We start from the raw sequence: 20,303 nt of genomic DNA, 5'->3' as shown, positions 1-20,303 counted from the left end.
TAATAATCCTCCGGCAGCCCAACGGCACTGCATGTAATAGTTCTATGCATGTACGGTGAAAACCAGCCAGGTTCAGCGCTGCCCAACAGGCGTGGCGATTATACGGGTACTAGTTGTCGACTAGGTACTGAAGACATGGCATGCGATTGAGTATATGAAGATCTGGATGTCTAGACTGTGGTCCCTGTACGATCTACAGCATCGAGGCCAGCTACAACTACAACTACAACCACAACTACAAGATACTACAACTACAACCACAACTACATAACCGCAACTACAAGATACTACAATAGGATGGAAATGAGACAATTGAACAAACCAAATATAAGCGAGGGTATGGTTAAACACAAAAGAAGCAACAAGCGCAAGTTCTATTCCACATGAACGAAGGTAGGGATAGACGAATGGATCAACTGGATGACTTGACTCGGCGAATAGAAGAAGGGAAAATGAAAAGTCATAATAAGTAGTTTTCGTGTTTGTCGTAATCCATTCTATCTGGGAGCCAAAACAGGAACAAGAACATTTTGTGCAGAAAGAGGTAAAAAGATAAAATGTGAATGTGAATGTGAAAATCATGCAGCATGGCTGCAATCGGCTGGACGAATGATAACGGTATAAAAAAGAAGGCCATGAACTGTCCCTTGAAAGGGACAGTCAGGAAAGAAGTGAACGCAACGAGTGAAGAAGTATCTCCAATCCTTATTCCCCAGTAACCCCATCCCATACCATTGAATAAAACGAATGAATGCCATGCTATCCCCAGAAGCTTTCCCGCCATAAAGTGAAAAAAAAGTAAAGACGTGCGTTCATGGGAAGATGAGCAAACAAACTGCTACATGTACAAAGAAGAGCAAGTAAGTAAACTATATCAACCCAGATTTGATAGAAATAGTTTAGATGAAGTGCCATTTGACGTCAGGGATACGACCGTCAGCCTCGACTCCGCTGTGAAGTGAATTAGTATATAGTCTATAAAGTAATGGTGGTATGGGAAACTTACAACTTGTAGAAGAGATGGCGGGTCATGTCGATGTTCTGGCCAGTGCATCCCATGCACTTGTCCTTGACGATGGCGGTGGAGGTGATGCCGTTGTAGGTGATGCTGACGGTCTTTCCACAGAAGGGGTTGTTGTTGCTGAGAGGACCCATGAGCTCGTATGGCAGAGCAATGACGTCGTCGGACTGGGTGTCAATGTTCATTCCACAGGCGCCGAGACCACCATCGTAGAAGGTGATCTCACCAGAGCAAGCAGCGCCGGGAGCACAGGGGCCGGAGTAGCCGCTGCCGCCAGTGCTTGGGGGAGTGACTGGTGGAACGCTGATCACTGGTGGCTTTGGCATTGGTGGAGGAGTTGGGATGACGACTGGTGGGGTGGTAGTTGGTGGTGGAGGTGGTGGTGCGCTGGTAGTTGGTGGTGGGGGTGGAGGAGCGCTGGTAGTTGGTGGAGGAGGTGGAGGAGCGCTGGTGGTCGGTGGTGGTGGAGGGGCAGCGGTGGTAGTTGGAGCTGGTGGTGTTGGGGTGGTGTGCTCAGGAGCCTTGTTGTGGTCCATTGGCTTCTCCTGGGTTGGGACAGCGACGGTAGGCACAGCAGGCATGGTGGGAGAGCCGTATGGTGGCCCGATGGTGCTGTCAGGTCCGGGAACGCCTCTCACGGTGGAGGTGCGAGTGACGGTCTCGACGACGACATCGGTGACGGTCTCCCAGATGACGGTGCGCTTCTGGACGGGCAGAGCAGTGGCGAGCGAGGCGTAGAGAGCCGCGGCGGCAGTCAAGGCCTTGAGAAATTGAGGAGCCATTGTAGTGATTGTTTATGCGAGAGCTAGCTCAACGATAAAAAACAGCTTAAAGAGTGAGCTGTGTAAAGGGGGTCTTGTTTGTGCGGTGGGTGATATGTTCAGAAAGAATGCGAGAATCGAACCGAGCGATTCAGATGAACACAATGCTCCAGGCAAAGAGTGAGAGAGAGTGAGTTAGAGACGGAAGAGTCAAGGACACCAAAGGAATGATGTGTCGCGAGAGTCAGGCTGCTCTGAAAGAGAGAGTGTGTGTAGATAGAGAGAGTCGATGGAGAGAGGAATAAAAAGAAGGAGAGCAGGAGAGAAGGGACGGGCAGGGTAGATAAAGGGACGGACGAGGCTAGCGCGGCCTGCCAACAAAGCGCCCAAGCCTCCACGAAGAGGTCCAGTATCCAGCGTCCAGCAGCCAGCGAAGTCCCAGCGTTCCTACTGGCCGTGACCCCTGGAAATGTGCCTGATGGGCCGAGTTTTTCGCTTTTGACCCCTGAGCCTAGCCCGTTTCCTGCCTAGGCGCCACCGCCAGAGGCTGACAGCTCTCACCCTTATCTTCAACCTGCCTGCCATAACCTGTTTGACACTGTCACTTTCCAACTTATACTGCGTACTGACACTCCGTAGAAATCTCCGCCCGTCCTCTCATCTCGTACGCCTTTGACTGTAATCAAGCTGTGTAGGTTGGTGCGACTTGTTGATGCGATCCTACGTAGGACCATGGAAATCACCCTGAAACCCGGATCGTCCGCCTATCCTCTTCGTTCCTGCGCCATCGACCACTCACCGCTCGCTCCATCAGCCACTCATCTCGCCCGTCCACCTATCACATCGCTGAGGCACTTCCCTCCGCCTCAACTCGCATTTTAACTGTTTAACTCGCATTTCACTTTGAGGGTCGGATTGATTTTTCATCGTGGAGCCGCCGTGTTTGGAGGCTTTTTTTTTCCCTCTCCCACAGTGGGAAGACGGTTCTGGTTCCGGCTCCGGCTCCGGCTCGTGGCGACGAAGGCCAGCGGGGACAGCGAGATCTCAACCTGGCCATGACTGGGGATATCAACCAGGAAGTACGTGGTTTCGACTTGGGATCGGAGGGCCTGGAAGAAGAACCTGGGGACGGCGAATTCGCGACTCGCTGAATTCCGTGTACGATCATCTCTCATGCCACGTTCTAGCCGCTCACAGGTGGGCTCTGACATGCAGCCAGTCCACCTTGCAATCCTCACTCCTCGCTCTGTCGTCATCTCGCTTCGTCCGATCGATCTCATGCATTTTGTGGTCGTTGACTGCGTATAACATACGTGGTGGGATGCGGAAGAAGTGCGTTTGCTGCCGTCCCTCACCGCCGCCCCTTTAGGCATCTTCCGACCTCACTCGACTCTCTTCCATACATCATCTCACATCTACACCGTCTATCATCTCAACTCGTCTCTCTCACTCTCGTAAATACGGGTCCTTTTCAGGTTATGGCTGGTCTGAGCCGGTACGGAGGCATCCCGCCTGCTCCACTGCCGTAGAACCCGCCATCCATGTCAGGGCTGAGGCGGCTAGACCTCATCTTATCCCTCGTATCTTCGCCTTTCCTCGCCTTTCTTCGTCTTGGTCTATATTCAGCTGGTATTTTACGACCTCGTATCCTTGAGCGAGCGAGGGAGCCACGTATCCGTGGTAAACGCGATACGTTACATGCTCGATTCCTATTTTCTCATGCACGCTCGTTTATTTTATGTTCAGGTCAAACCTGTGGGAATCCATGGCGCAGGCTGGACAAAGGACCCGACTTTGCTAACGTTTCTCTGCCTCAAGACCGTAATTGGATGCAAAAATAGAACATGTCATCATGTCACTCAACGTTATTCGCCTAAAAAAAGTTGGTGCCCTGACAGGAATGGGGATGTCGTACATGGGCTGTTTCTATGTACGCCCGCCAGCCATCCCTCAATCAAGGAAAATGGCATGATCCAGATTGATCAGTGCATACAACAATCAAGAAAACTGCCCTGTCAAAAAAAAAAACCTGCCCAAGATGAAGGGACATGAACATGATACCTCGGACGCCAGACAAGCCAAACCAACGAGGCAACCAAAACCACCCCCCGAAAATACAAAGAAGGAAATAAAATGGGTTTTTAGAACCAATCGCCGTGGTCCCGCATGGCTTCAGATACCTTGATGAAACCTGCAATGTTGCTTCCTACCACCAATGATGGCAGCATATCATCGTCCACCTCCATATATTCCCTCGCTGTCTTCACCCCAGTCTCAAAGCAATCCTTCATGATCCCCTGCAGCTTCCCATCCACCTCCTCTGCACTCCACGTCAGTCTCTGTGAGTTCTGAGCCATCTCCAGTCCACTGACTGCCACCCCTCCTGCATTTGCTGCCTTGCCGGGCGCGTACCACACCGCGCCCTGATCACGCTTGGTCTGGGTCCTGTGACCTTCGAAATGTTCGATGGCATCCAGCGTGCAGCCCATGTTCGACCCTTCAGCGATGAAGCGTGCGCCGTTGGCGACGAGCACCTTTGCCTCTTCACCAGAGACTTCGTTCTGGGTAGCGCAGGGAAGCACGACGTCGACTTTTCCGACGTGGACCCACGGTCTTGCACCGTCGATGTATTCGCATCGGTCGGCGAAGGCGGCATGGTTGGCAATGCCGGAAAGCGGCTTTCGCTCATCCTTGAGTTGCATGATCAGGCGGATCTCTTCGGGGGTGATTGAGGAGTCGGAACCGTCTCGAACGATGAAACTGCCCTTGCTGTCGCTGAGGGAGACGACGATGCCGCCGAACTCGATCACTTTGAGAGCAGCGTACTGGGCAACATTTCCGGAGCCAGAGATGGCAACGCGTTTGCCTGTGAAACTCTCTAGTCCGTTCGTTGCATGCTTTATCATATGTTGGACGTACTGCAGCAACCCACTGTTAGTAAGTGACCCGCACAGACCACGACATATTATAAGGACGATAAGGGAGAGTCATACATAGACAAGACCGTATCCCGTAGCCTCGGGCCGGATCAAGCTTCCTCCCCAGCTGTTGCCCTTGCCGGTCAACACGCCCTCCCAGATGTGTCGCTGTCTCTTGTACGCGCCGAAGAGGAAGCCGATCTCGCGGCCGCCGACTCCAATGTCGCCAGCAGGCACATCAGTGTCAGCACCAATATGCTTGCTTAGCTCCATCATGAAGGCACTGCAGAATTTGCGAATCTCATTGTCCGATTTGCCCTTTGGATCGAAGTCGGCACCTCCTTTGCCACCACCCATGTTCACTACCAAGCACACACATCGTTAGCTACCTACCAAGGTCACGAATTCTTTGAGATGCTTACAGCCTGTGAGAGCATTCTTGAAGATCTGCTCAAAACCAAGGAACTTTAGGATCGACATGTTGACTGCGCGAATGCTTGTTAGACCGTGTTCCCCCACGAACCGGCTTATGCGGGTAGGTACTCACCTGTCGGATGGAATCGCAGACCACCCTTATACGGACCCAGGGCCGAGTTGAACTGCACCCGGTACCCCCGGTTGACTTGCAGCTACATCACCAGCCTCTGTCAGCACATCTCTTCAATATCTAATCGATGATATATGATCGATGGAAATGACGTACTTGACCCTTGTCATCTTCCCATGTGACACGGAACTGGATCGTTCGCTCAGGAATAGAGGCAACCAACAGCGCCTTTCTGTATTCCGGATGTTTCTGGAAGAGAGTCGAGTTCTCGAGCGAGGAGGCGAGCTCTATATCACCGTGTAAGCAACCAGACCGCAACCCCAGGTACGTCTAACCTGCACATCCGCACGAACCTTTATAAGCCTGCTCGAATTCAGGCTCAATTGGCAAGTTGGCCATTTTCGTTTCTTATCTTTTTTTATCTTTTTGCGTAGGGCAGGATAGGTAGGTAGGTGGTGATCGGCCGATCGGTATAGCTATGAGCTTGATAAGATAAGGTCTGTGACAGCACAGGGATATGGATAGCAGGGTACGGTATGGAAGAAGGGTAAGATGAGAGAGACGAGGAGCAGGGAAAGATAAAGATGGAATAAAAAGGAAGGGAAGAGATGGGAAAGGTTAATAGCTTAATAAATCCCAACTCTCAAGTTCATGAGAGGTTCAAGAGAATTTCTCGGTTCGTCCCAACTCTTCCCGGCCACACCACCAGCCAGCGCGGGCTACGACTCTATCGGGTGGCAGAGATAGCATCGGGACACACACACATCCTCTATCTTCCGACCACCCACTGGCACTCTACAGATAGCCGATTACTCACTGTCCATTATCGATTACATTATTCATTTACCATCACATTATTCACCTACCATTACGCAGTCAGTCACTATCGACGGAGCATCTCCCACCGCACATCCCACGCAAGCCAAGGTCGGAGAATAACGTTCCCCAAACCTTTTATCGCTCAGCTTTCGACCCCGAACTGCACATGTGAGATAAAGCCGAAAGGAGCGATGGAGAGCAGAGAGATAAGGGATGAAGCTTATGCCCGATAACCTTCCGACCGCGGAGACTGATAAGGACGCGCGCTAGCCGAGAGCGGACCTCCCTTCCTCCTTCTCCCGAGGCTCTTTTCTCTATCTCTCTATCTCTATCCTATATTGTTTAACCACCGGGCGGCTGCCGCTCTTATCTGCGTGCGACGATGTTATCTCTGCCCGCCCGTTCGCCCGTTCGCCCACTTCTGGCTCGGCCTCCTTCCGACTTCGGCCCTCTCCGGCCGTCTCTGCGCTAAGCCCTATCTCTGCACTGATATGCCTCATGGCGGAGTATATATTTACCGTAGGAACCCGGGGTTGAGATGAGGTATTTATTAATCTATACTACCCTACTGATATTCTATATGGACGGTTCGCTTTGTTCTTGTATTAGTGATTGTGATCTAGAATTTAACGGCAGAGCGGAGTCCCCGGATTATGTGCTACTATACATATGTCCTATCATTATGAAAGGGTGGAGGTGAAGATATAACAGACATAGGATATCTTGTATCAGGGAAATGAATAATTATACTAAGTAACAGACAGGACAGGGTTAGTGAATCCAAAATGAGCCTCCCTTAGTTTCATCTAGACTTAGGCTTAGCCATATTCTGTATAAAGAAAGTGAAAACCAACAAGGAACGCATTCCTGGGGTTTCTTTAATCCAACTACGTCATTGGTATATATCCTGGAGGAACTGTGCATAATATAAGATATGCAGCTTAATTTAATGTCAATTCGAGGTATATCCTATCCAATAATCGTTGGGGGTTAATCAACAGGCAGGCTTTGATCAGAGCGAGTTATCCTTGCCTATACAGTCTTATCGATAATCGGATAACCCAATTTACTTTTATACCATATGACCAGACGAGATTCACCTCGCCACGTATATATATATATATGTATGCACGTAGCCCAACAAATAGGCTAGTTGAGGAACATAAGTATTCCCAAGGTGTTACTTCTCATACGCGAGCCAACCTTCATTTCATCAAGGGACAAGCATGAATTCCGCATCTAACCAGCGTCATTGGCAGGACCAAAACCACTAGTACATTCTGGCACATTTTTCAGTGAAGAATAAGACGGTAGGCTACTCAACAGTTGGGGGATCCCATATTCAAGAATCAATTGGCCCCAAGAGCCTAAGCCGGGTACTAGTAAGTCATCTTCAATAGTGATCGAGAAACTGTGGCAAATCCAAGGAAGCAGGAGGTATATAAAAAAACGTCGGCTTGTTCTAGCCAATGGGCAGTAAACTCGTCTCGTTGTAATATGGCTGCAGAACGATCAACCTTTTCATCCACCCAGCCTTGCATATAACAAACACCTTCCCACAATAGACCTTCTTTAGGTCCGTGTCCGGCAATCACGGCATTAGGTGGACATTCCTCTCTGCGGGTAAGGGGTGCATATCCAAAACCATGGTCATGGCCATCAATGCCTAGCTGTAAAGAATGTCAATGCACTAGTCAGTACAGATCAGAGCAGTCACCGCATTGAATTTTCCATATCGATAGTGCAGCCCCAACAAGGCGATGGCAGTCCTTGAGAAAACGCCCAACCCCGTTTTCGTTGAAGAACCCGCCAACTGCCAACCTATCAACCCCCTTTTTCGTTGCCAGATAACTCAACGAGTCATCTTGCAGCTATTCACCGCAATTTCTCCCCGTGTTGTATATGATACAGATGAGCCGTCGTTGCATCTAGTGCCCCAGTCCAAAAAGTCACACCGAGTAATCAAGAGATTGGGAAACCGTCGACATGGGTATCTGAGGTATCAACCTTTAACATTCTTCAGACCGTCTGATGTAGAGAATACTCCGTACTCGCCACGTCTCTCCATGAGTGAGCCGAATAAATGAAGTAGAAGCATGTGCCTGGCGCCATTCTGATGGTTAGACGTAGGCCGAAAAAAAAATAATAAACATAGGAAGAGCAGACACCGGTAGATATCCGCCACGTTAATCTCGAATTCCAAAACAGGTGAATGGTAGTTGAGGATATGTGCTCAATGTCAGGAGTGGCAACGGGCCGCGCATACAACCAGCTCCCACGCGAATGCAATAGCAGGGAGCTCTAAAAGATAAAACAATTGAAAGAGTTCCGGAATTGAAGCGGTGTCAGTGATCTGTTTGCCACTGGCGGCTGCTAGGTATCGAAAAATAAGGTACTGACTTCCGCCTACTCTAATATGTACGATGTACATATTCATCCATACATCTCCAACCAAATGGCCAGCAGGTCAACACTCCGCATAACGAAAAAGTTAAGACGTACGTACGCACGTCAATCCGGTCCGTGTGCCCCAGTTACTCTGACCAACCGATGCGAGCGGTGAATGTAGCACTAAAAAGGCGCCATTCTCCAAGCTCGAGGAATCGGACAGGCAGATGGACAGGGTCAGTAGTTATGCTTTCCCCCGCGGCTTGACCTCCTTCAAGAAGGTAGGAAACCCGGCCTGGAGTGGCGATACTAGAAGACGGGGATCAGACGCATCACAATGACATTCAATCAAATCCACCGGAAGAGAGAGAGAGAGCAAAGAGTGGATTGGAAGAGATCGAACTGTGCTGTCGTTGATACTTCGGCCGTCTCGGTCGTTTGTCGATGGAAAAAGCCACATCAAGCCACCAGCCACCAGCCACAGGTCGGACATGACTAATGAGCCGCACGCCTCTTTCGTTCTCGTCTTTCTCTCGTCATTTCTCGTCTCTCGTCTCTAGTCTCTCGGCTGGCGGGGTTGACGGAGGCTTGCGGAGCACAGGAATACGAAAAGACCGCGCAGAAGGGGAATCACACGCAGGATTCTGAGTTTCGCTCGGAAAATGTTTATATGTGGCTGGTGTACGTTGCACCGCCACAGCCACTATTGGCGATGATAGGCCTCGCGGTGCAACGAAGCATCCTCCATGCCTGAACAGCAGACTCTTCCTGCGAGCCGTGAGTGACGGGATCTCCAATGCAGGTGGCCGTCCATACTGCAAGCTGGCTGGAATTTGGAGGCTGCATGAGTCGCACATCGTCGGACTCTCCCTTCGAGCGAGCGTTTGAGCGGCCGAGGGCAGTCCCCTCCGTATGTTTCCCTCGCCTGTGAAGCCAGCCTACGTTGATAGAAGCTAACGGGCCTCACCCGAGGTGGCAAATTAGTTCCCGAGGACCTGGAGCTGTGGCTTGAGTTTTTTCTAGACGTCGTGGACACCCCTGCACCATTCGATCGCCCTTCTCCGTTGCTTATAGGGCTGCTGGGAGCGCTGCTATAGGCGATGGCGTACGGAGCAACTTTCTTACTCGACATGCTGCACTCACGAATCACGGAAGAGTTCTTTTTCAAACAGACAATCCACTCCCGTTCCTGCATCCTCTAACGCCCTGTGGAGCTCTGCCTCACTCTGCATACGCCAACATATGCTTCAAAGTTCAGACAGCAGCCAATTTTTTTGTTTCCAAGGAAAGCTCCGTCGTACCAAACAGCACCACTCAGTACTAGCTAGCTAGCTCGGACTAACATCGGATGATGAAGCCATCCGTAAGAGAGGTGAAAAACAGACGGGATTAGACTTTTGAATCGGGGACGGGCTGATTCTGGCTTGTAAAACAAACAAAAGAAAAAGTACTAGGGATCAGATCACCAGATCTCCATCGATCGAGGTATAGAGGCACCAACGACGTGCCAAGAAGTACGGAGGTACTTTGATACTTTTTTTTATATTGTTTCGGTTGACCTTGGATTGCTACTATATGGACTCCGTACTATATGGGCGGTTCAGACTGTCCTGAGAACCGGGATTCCAAGGAACCATCTCAACCGGAAGAGTTAATCTATTTCCGGTGCAGGTTCATTCGTTCCAATCCCCCGGAGGATAGTAATTGTGGTGCTGCTGGAGATCAACGTAAGAACAGGCATCAACCAACCAGTATGTTGGTAGACACGGGCCAGCCGACAAGGACCACGCACCCAGGTACAAATGAGATGGATCGATTTGCCGCCCCCGTACCTCCGTACCTCCGACCTACATAACAAATATGTCCAATCACCATGTTCCACCAGCTTGTTGTCCCTACAGGGCCCACTGCTCTATCATTTCTCCACTAACGGTACGACATCGTACTTCCGCCAGAGGCTCTTGGACCAAGCGAAGAAACGAGAGGGAGAGAACGGGAGGGAGAGAGGGAAAAAGAAAGACGGACAGAAGGAACATATGGTTCAAGGACCTTCGAGAAACGATATCCTATTGACTTGATGGCATGCATCTGGACCGCCTATCAAGCACCCCCCATTAACAGGGAGGAATGCAACAACTTGGACCCCTAGGAGCTGCACGAGACGTTGGCCGTTACGAAGACTATATTATCTCCAACTTACCGTAAAACATCCGTCCACTGGTTCTGGGGGCGGTCACTGAACGGCAGTCCGCAGTCGGCAGGCAGGGCCAGCGTCATCTTGGTTACGAACGGGACCAGGCTGGAAGCAACCCCCTCACCTTTTCATAGATCGCTACTCTGCAGCGACGGCTTCATATTGGTGACGGAAACAAGGTAGGCCGGAGACGAACCCTAAATCCATAAAAAAACGACAGATTTATGGTCTATACATACAGGCGCCTGCAGAGCCTTGACGTGAAAACTGTGAAACGCACATCCCTTGCTAGACCGATCTATACATGTTGGGCATTAAACACATGCAGACTCCGTACGAAGCACGGAGTATGCCTACCCAATATACGTGATCAAAGGAGCGAACGAACAGGAAATGGAACGAAGATCACCTACCGTGAATTATGAAGTACTTGATACTACAAACCAGTCTCCCTGATTTTCCCTGGTACGGCATCCTCCGTACCATCTGACCTCCTTATTTTCTTGATATCTCTCAAATCGAAACAAACGCTCATGCACATCTCCATCCACCACCGCACCCCCATGCACCTCATACTTTCGGTTACCATCCTCCAAACGTAAACACTGATTAATAACAGGGGCGAACCTACGTTTTTATTTTTTTTCTTCTTTTTATTTTTCGCCTCCCGAGTTTATCGGGTACTGCCCAGCAGCCTTTTAATCAGCCCAAGGTAGCTCCACCATGCATGCAAGTCCATCGCAGGAGAGATAGTGGAGCATGTTTCTTCCTTCCTCCATCAAGACCAAAAACCCTTCCGACTAACTCACTACAACCCTTGTAGCGCCTCTTCTTTTAATTATTTTATTTTTTGGTTCACCATGATGAGTGCGATACTCATCTGCTCTCCGATGCCCACTCCGTACTTTCGCCTCCGCGCCAAGTAGCATGAAGGGGGTTGTCTGTATTTCTTTTTCTCTATCCTTTCTCTCTCCATTGCTGACGTCTCGAGACCAGTTTCCCCGATGGTTTAAAAAGTCAATCGCTACCCAGGCACAGGTCTCTTCATTCCAACTCGCTTTCCTATAATAGACGCTTCCACCCTCACGGTTTGCCTCGTTGCTTTGATCAGTGGCCAGAATATACGGTGTTCAATATACGCATCCATCGGCGTGCGTCTGCCTGCCTGTTTTTTCTCCTTCTATGATATCAGGTCCTTCAACTGTTGCGGTTTATATACGTTGCCTTTCGTCTCCTTCATGCGCCGACAGCCTTTCAGCCCTATCTCCTAGCCAATGTCAATAGGGAATCAAATACCCGAGAGAGATCCACGCTTGTTCAAGAAGCTCCTTTCAACCACAACCTCAATTCGCGCCTCGAATTGGCCATTGTTCCGCAGAGTGTGGACCGGAAACAGGTACATACCACCACCTCCCCCCCCAATGCTGCTATATCTTTCTTAGGATCACCGTGGCAATTACACTTCTTCCTTCCCCGCCCTATTTCTAACCGCCGAACATGGAATGAAAGCAGGGGGTCAATGGCTGAATGGAGAAGCGTTAATGTTACGTGATATAACCAATGGAGCGCTAAAGGGTTCAACAGTAGAAAGAGTAGCCAGGTTATAGCAGCCCCCGACGCGAAAATGTCGACAGATCCTCGTATCCATTACGACTCGGTGGTCAGGGCTGGCATGTCCGAAGCCTCCCAGCGCCCTGAAGACTCGACGTTCGATATCTTTGAATGGTACCCGCGCTACCAGAGCTGTCAACGCTATTTCCTCGACCACGCCCAACACACTGTTCCTGTACAAGCTCTTTCCTCCTTCCTAAACATACATCTTCCGTTCCAGAGACAACCGACTCCGATCTTTAACTCTGCGGCTGATGCTTCTCTTTCCAGTCCACCCGGTGGATCGCCATCAGGGGTTTCGACAGCGCCAAGCGTGTCGATGGTTCCCTACATTCGCCGCCTGGTGGCAACAGGAATGGACTACCCAGGTGTTTTGCATGGATTCTTCGGTGATGACTGGGCGTCGGGAATTGGCTCATTGCACGAACAGGAGCGTCGCAACTTCTTCTTTGCCGCGAAGAGTGGAGGATGGGCGGCTGTGAAAAAGGATTACGATATCTTGCCCCTCGAGACTATCCCATTCCTCAGGCCACTTCAGGGATCAGAAAATGCCGAGATTGAGGCCGCAGAGAAGAGCTGGAGCGAGTGGCTAGCAATGGAGGATTGGATGGTCGGACCGCGATCACCGGATGAAATGGCGGACGGACAATCGAACACATACTCGAGGCATAGCAGAAGCACAAGGTCTTAGCTAAAGGAAAATCGAAAAACAAAAAAAAAAAACAAAAAACCCCAAGAAAAAAAATACAGCAACGGATGATGATGATGAATGATACCGACGACAATGACGCTCTCATACTCATATATTCCCTTCTCATTCCCCGCTGCCCTCTTTTTGACATAGAGAGCAACAACAAGATTTCTCTACTTCTGGTGGCAATCTCTATGTATATCCTTCCGCTCGTTTCATAAACCCACATTCCGGCCTGCATATCTAATCCTTTCTGGCGTACTGTGACAGCGACAGACACAATATTTCATATTATGAGCCTTTCTAACATTCTGTTTTTATCAAAGCACGATAAAAATACTTCTACATGTCTAGGCTCAATATTTTTTTCAGGTGTCCTTTTTCTTTAATACCTTAAAGCTATCCCCTGGTATCGTTATGTCACTTAACCAATAGGTAGTCGAGATGACCTATACCCCTGACACTTTAGGGAGTAATACTATATTATGATTATTGCATATATTTGACCTATAGTATCCATCCCTGCCATTCTGCAACCGAGCGGCCTATTATCTCATCCCCACGAAAGGCGTGCCACATACACCAGACTGTCAGACTCGACCCTATACAATAAACGCTCTTATTGTGGCGTTGGCTAGCATCAGCTGGTACATCGGTATGTGTTCGCAGACTACTAACTACAAGGTTCCTAACAGGGCACTTAGTAGCCACCACCAAGCTGTTGCATATCATCTAGAATAGTTCCATGTGTAGGACAGGCACAGAATCAAACGCCAAACGCCAAACCAAGCCCATATTATGCACACCATCAATATGCAACGGATGGAAGAGGCAAAGGGGCACACCCCCCTGCCCACATCATCCCTATGATCCGTTATATTAAGCATTGTCGAACACTAACCTTACACTCGGTAGCTCCGGTTTGTATCATCCTTCCAAGTCCAGCCACAGCTTGCGTGAAGACGAGGTAGTTGATGGAGGCTGATTATTGGAGATTATGGCGATTATCTTTCTTCCACTGCTATTGGCCAAGGATTTCTCGGGCTCTGACCGTCTGTATCGCCGATATTACTCCGTAGAGGCGTGCTTGTGGCAAATTTTTTGAAACGGCGACAGGCATGTGAGAATACATGCAGGATACAAAAATCCAAAATCTATACTCCGTAGACGCTAACACCTCACCCACATCTCCTTCGCACGGTACAGAGCGTCCTATGGCAAATGCTGTCTAGTGCTTACTCTCTAGCATCTACCTCTCTTGTCCCTCTCTTGTCCCTCCATCTTGTTACCTGTTTGTTCTCTTTTATACTGACGAGATGTCGTTGAACTTGTGGCGCAGCAAGAACTTAGGCTTTGACCACGTGGAACTGGTCATGTGATTTACATATTATGTAAAGTTTGATGTGATTATATAAGTTGTTTACCTAATGAATTACCTAATTATATTACTAATATTCGAGACGACGTCTCTCTTTCCATGGTAGAGTATATTGATCAAATAACGTCAGTGAAGCAGCCTTTTCTTCACTCATTTGGCCTGGTGCTAAAATCAACGGCCGATTCTTGCCAGGTCAATGTGTTTGCCCGTTTCTTGATTACGGCTATATATAAATACCCTTGTTTTTATTTGCATTCGGGAAAATACACGCATAGGCGACATGCGATATTTGTCGTCTTTGCATAGCTCATATTGTTTCAAAGAAACTCGATATCTACGTGATGGCTGCGTTACAAAATCGGTCGTCTAGCGCATCAAAGTCAGGATGGCAGAAGCTCCTCCAGCAATGCGTTGGCCAAAGGATAAGCTCGGACGAGTTCCAGGAACTAGCTAGGGTAATGCTACGCCGCCATCCTATTGCGAGCAAAGACCTGGTCGATATTATACTGGAGTCAAGGACGGTTACAGAGTTTGACTGGGACCCATTGGTACCGGACTATGTGGACGCTATACATAGGCTTGCTCATATTGATATCTTCGAAATTCTGCCATCTCTGCTAGCCCACTCAAGCATTCAATCCGATGTCCAGCACCGGAAGAAGCAGGACAAAACGCATAATGACAGCGCCAATCACGAAATCGATGGGGGGAAGGCCTCGGTCCCAGAAACTCTGAAAAAACCGACCACCTTGCTGACCGACTATGGCATCATACAAAATGTAATTACAGCTGTGACCACCGGCCATGCTCCAAAGACCGCTCTCGGATTCATGAATACCTGCTCCGCAATTGCCGATTGGATCTTGACCCTAATATCGTGGAGTCGATTAACCGAGACGGAGAAGGGTGAGGGTGGTGGAGGACAGTTGCTAAGCTCGCCCGATGTTGTTTCAATATTTGTAGCAATCGGGTTTTTGTTCGGGGCCTTGGCAGGAACTGAAATAGGTGCAACTGCACTATCATCCCAAAATTCAGAAAGTAAGTCTTGTGTCTCGCTAACTATCAGATTGTTTTCTTCGCCAAAGCAATAGATAGCCCCCATGAGTGCTAACATTTTTTCAAGCCTTTAAGCACCAACGAAAGAAATTGGCTCAGGCCCTGACAGCGTATGCCCCAGTTTGCTCTGAAATTTCTATTCCGTTGCGCAATAGGCTTGATGCGTTACAGAAAGAATTTGGCCTTTTCGTGAAAGAGAGCGAGAAAACTACCCAAGATCCAGCGATGGAAGAGATGAATGTTTCTACTCTGGAGTTTGAATCGAGGGTGGTGGATATTCCTCCTGTTAGCTCTAGGGCCGGGCTATATATATATGTCAATTCTCTGGTATGTCGTATACTTTCATTTTGGGTTGCTGGCCATATGCAGCTATACTTACTTTCGTTATCTAGCTTGTAGGACGGCCTTTAATAGATGACAACGTCCTTATCAACTACCTAAATAATCGCTATGGGGTAAGTTCGTATGACCATTTCATTCTCCTTGATGCTTTATACTTATATACGCTGCAGGGAAATCACATGGCACTGGTTGAAGAACTAATCACAGCATCATTCGACGTCCTGTCCAACGGTATGTACCGGAATGAGCCACATAAAACGATGTTCCTCTTCCGGGCCTTTCTCGTGAATAAGCTTCCCCCATTTCTTGCAGACCTTGCAGGATCGGTGGTTGAGCCTATACCGGTTGAACTGTGTATCACTCGTGCTTTGGCACGGGTAGACCCAAATACATTCCCATCGTTTTCAGAAATATTTTCTATGCACGGCAATTCGGTTTTATCCGATGTAAGACAAGAATTTTTGTTTTCATGTGCCTTACATAAATTAATACCTGAATCAAGCATTGAGCGTCTCTTGGGAGAGAACCCAATGCAGACACTGCCAAATGGAGGAAGATTTGTGAAACATGAACTTGTTGCTCAGATCAATAATAGCCCCGAACGAGCAGAGCAATTGCTGAGTGGGATTGAATCGATGGATGGCAATGCAAAGGCAATCGTCGAGGCTATAGCTGAGGTAAATATTCTCCAAGATTGCCTTCCACAGGACTTAAAAATCTTTTTGATATTTGCTAACAGGTCCTCTTTAGGTAATGCATAGCCTGTGCTTGAGAAAGGATACCATGACATTAAAAAGTATATGCAACTCCTTGTCGCGCAGGCCGCAAGCGTTGGATATTATGTTATTGTTCAAAAGCCCGTTGAGCATATTGCAGCCTCTATGTGCTTTATTGGATTCCTGGAAATGGGAGGAGGACCAAGGTAAGAATCCTACGCGCAAATATGATGGAACTAGTCAGTAACAATAGACAAGGGGAGAGTCAACCCGTTTACGACGAATTCGGAAGCGTGTTACTTTTGGTTCTGGCTTTCAAGTACAAATACGATCTCAGCTACCAAGACCTTGGAGTTTACAACCCCGACTCTTTTATGTGCCGCCTGCTCGAGAAAGGCGCCTCAAGTCAAAAGCTTGAAGACTTAACAGAGAAACAAACCCACAATCTCGGCGCTTGGATTACAGCGTTATTCATAGCTGAAGGCATTAGTGATGAATCTATGTCGTCTTGCAGCCCGCAAGAATTCTACCTTTTGGTTGCTACACTTTTTAGCCAGAGCTTAAGTGCATGCGAAGCTGGAAAACTGGAATTTGATACTCTTAAGGGTGGATTTGAGTGTAAGTTGACCTCTATATACTCTCGATTGGCACAGCCAAGGCACTGATGAATTATCAACCCGTAGATCTTTTAGAACCGTTTCTACTACCTTCGTTGGTAATGGCTTTAACCTGGCTAAGCAAACACATCTGGAAATCCGGCACCGACCTCACAACGTCGCTTCGCCTTCTGTCTACGCTTGTGAAGCCAACTTCCATATCTGGGGAGGCCCAGGAGATTCATCGCACGGTATTATCCATTACTGCACGGGCTCTCGAGGATGAGCTTAAAGACGCGAAAGCCCGCCACCCTTCAAGGACAGACATCGAGCCTATCCTAAATGCCCTTGAGCCGTATCAGTCTTTCCAACGGACCGGGATTTCTAACCGAGCTGAGCTAGAAGGATGGAGATCCAACTCTGCGCCTGGCGGCATGGTCACCGGAATACGAAATACTTTCTCATCATTAGTACTCTGGAGTACAGACCCGGAGATCAGCATGACGCCTCCAAGCTATACACACAGGCAACTGCTGGCCGGATTGAAGCATCTAGGCGCCATCCGAGTTTTTGCAGGAATACTAGAAGAGCTTAAACTGCAAAGTGAAACAGGGAGTGGTGATTTAGCTATTGATATCGCAGCTACTCTAATATGTGCGCCTATGCGCGAATGTTTCTCACTGGAACAGGCAACATATCAACCTATCGACGACACTTTGAAAGACTCCCTGCCTCGTTGTCAAATGCTTAGCCTGAGGGATGCGCTTAATCTTCAGAGAGAATCGCTAAGTATAGTGATAGAAACTGAGCCCCATCGAGCCGAGCTCATTATCCGCCTCTCCAGGCGCGTCGCAGCCCTTACGTCCGTCCCTCAAATGCCCCAGACAGTTGATAATATTGACGTTGGCAACATCATGGAAGATATGGATCTTACAGGCGTTGGCGAGGGCGGACAGATGCAGTTGGATGTTGGAGAGCAGCCGGACCAACAGCGCCAGCAGCAGCAGAATCAAGGCATTACAGGGACAGGCGCAACTCCAGGAAGCCTAGATGCGATGTTGGATGCCGCAGCTTCAGAGGCAATAGCAGGGCCGTCAACCGGTAATGAAGTTAATATGACCCAGGCAGATATGGACACCAGTATTTTTGATGATGTGTTAAACGCAGTGGATATGGGGGTTGGGAATCCGGAGTTTATCGACCTGGATATGGAAGGAATGTTTTAATATCCACGGGGTCATCGTTATATTATCAATTTATCATAGAATTGCTAATGTCAGTTATTGTTATGCCAAAAGATCTCATTGGTATATTTTCCCGCTGTTTTTCGTGTGGACTGCATCAATGTGCAATATAGCTATAGATATTTAATCCCACCACCTACTCCAGCGTATACGTGTTGTAAGACTTGATGTAGTTACTGCAACGTTATTTCAAACTTCGAGTTTATATATATATTTAGTTTGTGACCCTGGTATCAAATCCAATGCCACGATCCAGTTATTTCGAGAAAAAAAAAAAAGATACTGAACGGTATAATATATTTTCATGGTTATATCAACTATTATACACTACAGTAGCTCCATCTTCCGCAGGTTCCAGCACTTTCCAAACACAATTAATGTTATTAGCCTTGAAATTATCTATAATTCTTTGAGCAATTTCCGTGAAATTTTCGGTCGCAAGGGCCAATATCGTCGGACCCGCACCAGAAAGGCAAATACCTAACAGGCCTGGCTGGCTGGTCGGATTCATTGAATTGAGAATCTCAGTAAGGCCAGGGACCAGGTGCTTGCGATATGGCTGGTGCACCTTATCCTGCATGGCGAGGTAGATCATATCAGGATCAAGGGGAGATTGACCCAATGCTGAAGGAAGCAAGGTTGCTCGTTGGAGGTTATAGATCTATTTCAAGGATAAGTATCGGTTCCATAGATGTTAGGGATAGAAGCGTCGATTAACTTACAACATCAGCTCTAGAGTATGTCTGAGGAAGAACTTCTCTTGCTTTAGCCGTGGGAAGCTCAAACTCAGGAATAATAGCAATGGCTTTAATTTCCTTTGCCCATGGGAACTTCTTGTAATGACCGATTCCAACTGGCGGCTCTGGTGGTTTGACGCCAGTATCTATGCCACCGGCCGGGGCCGGAAGTACTTCACTCAGGGGTATTTCTTTCCATGCTAGGTCTTCTGGCTTTAACTCGTTGAGATATGTACCAACGAAGCCACCATATAGAGCAGCGGCAACATTATCTGGGTGACGCTCTATAGAATATAGATCAGCATCGGCATATGAAAGGGAGGCAAAGCGTAGGAGGCTCCTCACCAATCATGAGACAATAGTCTAGCATTCTGGCCTTATCCAGCCCCAATTTACCAACCTCGTTGCCCAAAACCACGCCTGCTGTCACAGCAGCACCGCTTGAACCTAACCCACGCCCCAATGGGATTGGATTTTTGATATGTACGTGACATTCGACAGGGAACGCATGGTGATTGTGGCACCGTAACACGTATAGTGCTACTCTGGTAATTAAATTTACTTCGGGGTCAAGACTGACTTCATCGGGATTCTCTCCTTCGTATGTTATACCGCAATTTAATCGAAGATTGGAAGACGAGGTTGAGGTTGGCTTAAGGGTGACATGAAGCTCGAGGTAAATAGATAGTGCCAAGCCTAACATAAAATATATATCATTAGCCTATATCATTTGATTTATCTATTGAACTTAACCTTCCTATGCTTATTTCCGTCTCCATTGAGGCTCCGTGGAAGGAGGGGGTGGTATCGGGTTTATCGATTGCAGCGATCTAACGTACCAATGACATCAAATCCTGGGCCGATGTTGGCGGATGAACAAGGGACCCTGATTGTGAACGACGCCATTTCGACCAATTCAGCAGACAGCAACTGGACGAGCCGGAAATATGCACAGGGCCACTATCGATATACACTCCCTTAGCTGCAGGTATATCGGCGTCGACGAAGAATCTGCTTTCTATGACTCTTGGTGGTTCGTTCTTTGGTGGTGCAATTTAGACATCACGTGACCTTATCTTATCGCGCAGGAAGCCCTAAAACTTCCGTTTACGGACAGCCCTCGAGCCCCCTTTCTTGGATTCATCTTTGTCCTATAGATTCAATGTGGCGCTGACATGGCGGGAATATGGGGCCCCAGGTTAACCGTCACCAAGAGATATGAAGGAGCAGTGTAACTCAAGCGTCCGCATTAAGTAACTGAGCATGCTTTTGCTCCATCTCGCG

At 48.5% G+C, this 20,303-nt stretch overlaps 5 protein-coding genes across 5 annotated transcripts; 2 read left to right on the top strand and 3 right to left on the bottom strand.

The window, feature by feature from the left end:
* Positions 1–899: 899 nt before the first annotated feature.
* On the bottom strand, positions 900–1,803 carry GIQ15_01502 (Allergen-like Asp f 7; the record flags this gene model as incomplete). The annotated part of the gene is made up of 2 exons (XM_033548919.1): positions 900–951; positions 1,007–1,803. 2 exons carry the CDS (start codon positions 1,801–1,803, stop codon positions 900–902), a joined length of 849 nt encoding a protein of 282 aa, XP_033409870.1.
* Positions 1,804–3,923: 2,120 nt separating this feature from the next.
* On the bottom strand, positions 3,924–5,646 carry GIQ15_01501 (NADP-specific glutamate dehydrogenase; the record flags this gene model as incomplete). The annotated part of the gene is made up of 6 exons (XM_033548918.1): positions 3,924–4,700; positions 4,776–5,062; positions 5,123–5,185; positions 5,248–5,329; positions 5,404–5,534; positions 5,601–5,646. The coding sequence occupies 6 exons, from the start codon at positions 5,644–5,646 to the stop codon at positions 3,924–3,926; spliced, it is 1,386 nt and encodes a 461-aa protein (XP_033409869.1).
* Positions 5,647–12,272: 6,626 nt separating this feature from the next.
* GIQ15_01500 (uncharacterized protein) lies at positions 12,273–12,950 on the top strand (the record flags this gene model as incomplete). Its single annotated transcript, XM_033548917.1, has 1 exon — positions 12,273–12,950. One exon carries the CDS (start codon positions 12,273–12,275, stop codon positions 12,948–12,950), a length of 678 nt encoding a protein of 225 aa, XP_033409868.1.
* A 1,719-nt stretch (positions 12,951–14,669) lies between these two features.
* On the top strand, positions 14,670–18,264 carry GIQ15_01499 (uncharacterized protein; the record flags this gene model as incomplete). The annotated part of the gene is made up of 9 exons (XM_033548916.1): positions 14,670–15,366; positions 15,452–15,494; positions 15,540–15,711; positions 15,777–15,839; positions 15,897–16,172; positions 16,311–16,403; positions 16,524–16,648; positions 16,696–17,060; positions 17,126–18,264. 9 exons carry the CDS (start codon positions 14,670–14,672, stop codon positions 18,262–18,264), a joined length of 2,973 nt encoding a protein of 990 aa, XP_033409867.1.
* Positions 18,265–18,595: 331 nt separating this feature from the next.
* GIQ15_01498 (homoserine kinase) lies at positions 18,596–19,925 on the bottom strand (the record flags this gene model as incomplete). Its single annotated transcript, XM_033548915.1, has 3 exons — positions 18,596–18,943; positions 19,005–19,303; positions 19,859–19,925. 3 exons carry the CDS (start codon positions 19,923–19,925, stop codon positions 18,596–18,598), a joined length of 714 nt encoding a protein of 237 aa, XP_033409866.1.
* Positions 19,926–20,303: the final 378 nt, after the last annotated feature.

Source organism: Arthroderma uncinatum, assembly GCF_011692745.1.
Source record: "Arthroderma uncinatum strain CBS 119779 chromosome Unknown scaffold1, whole genome shotgun sequence".
Classification (NCBI taxonomy): domain Eukaryota; kingdom Fungi; phylum Ascomycota; class Eurotiomycetes; order Onygenales; family Arthrodermataceae; genus Arthroderma; species Arthroderma uncinatum.
Note: the sequence above shows the minus strand (reverse complement) of the source record. Positions and strands in the feature narration are given on the sequence as shown.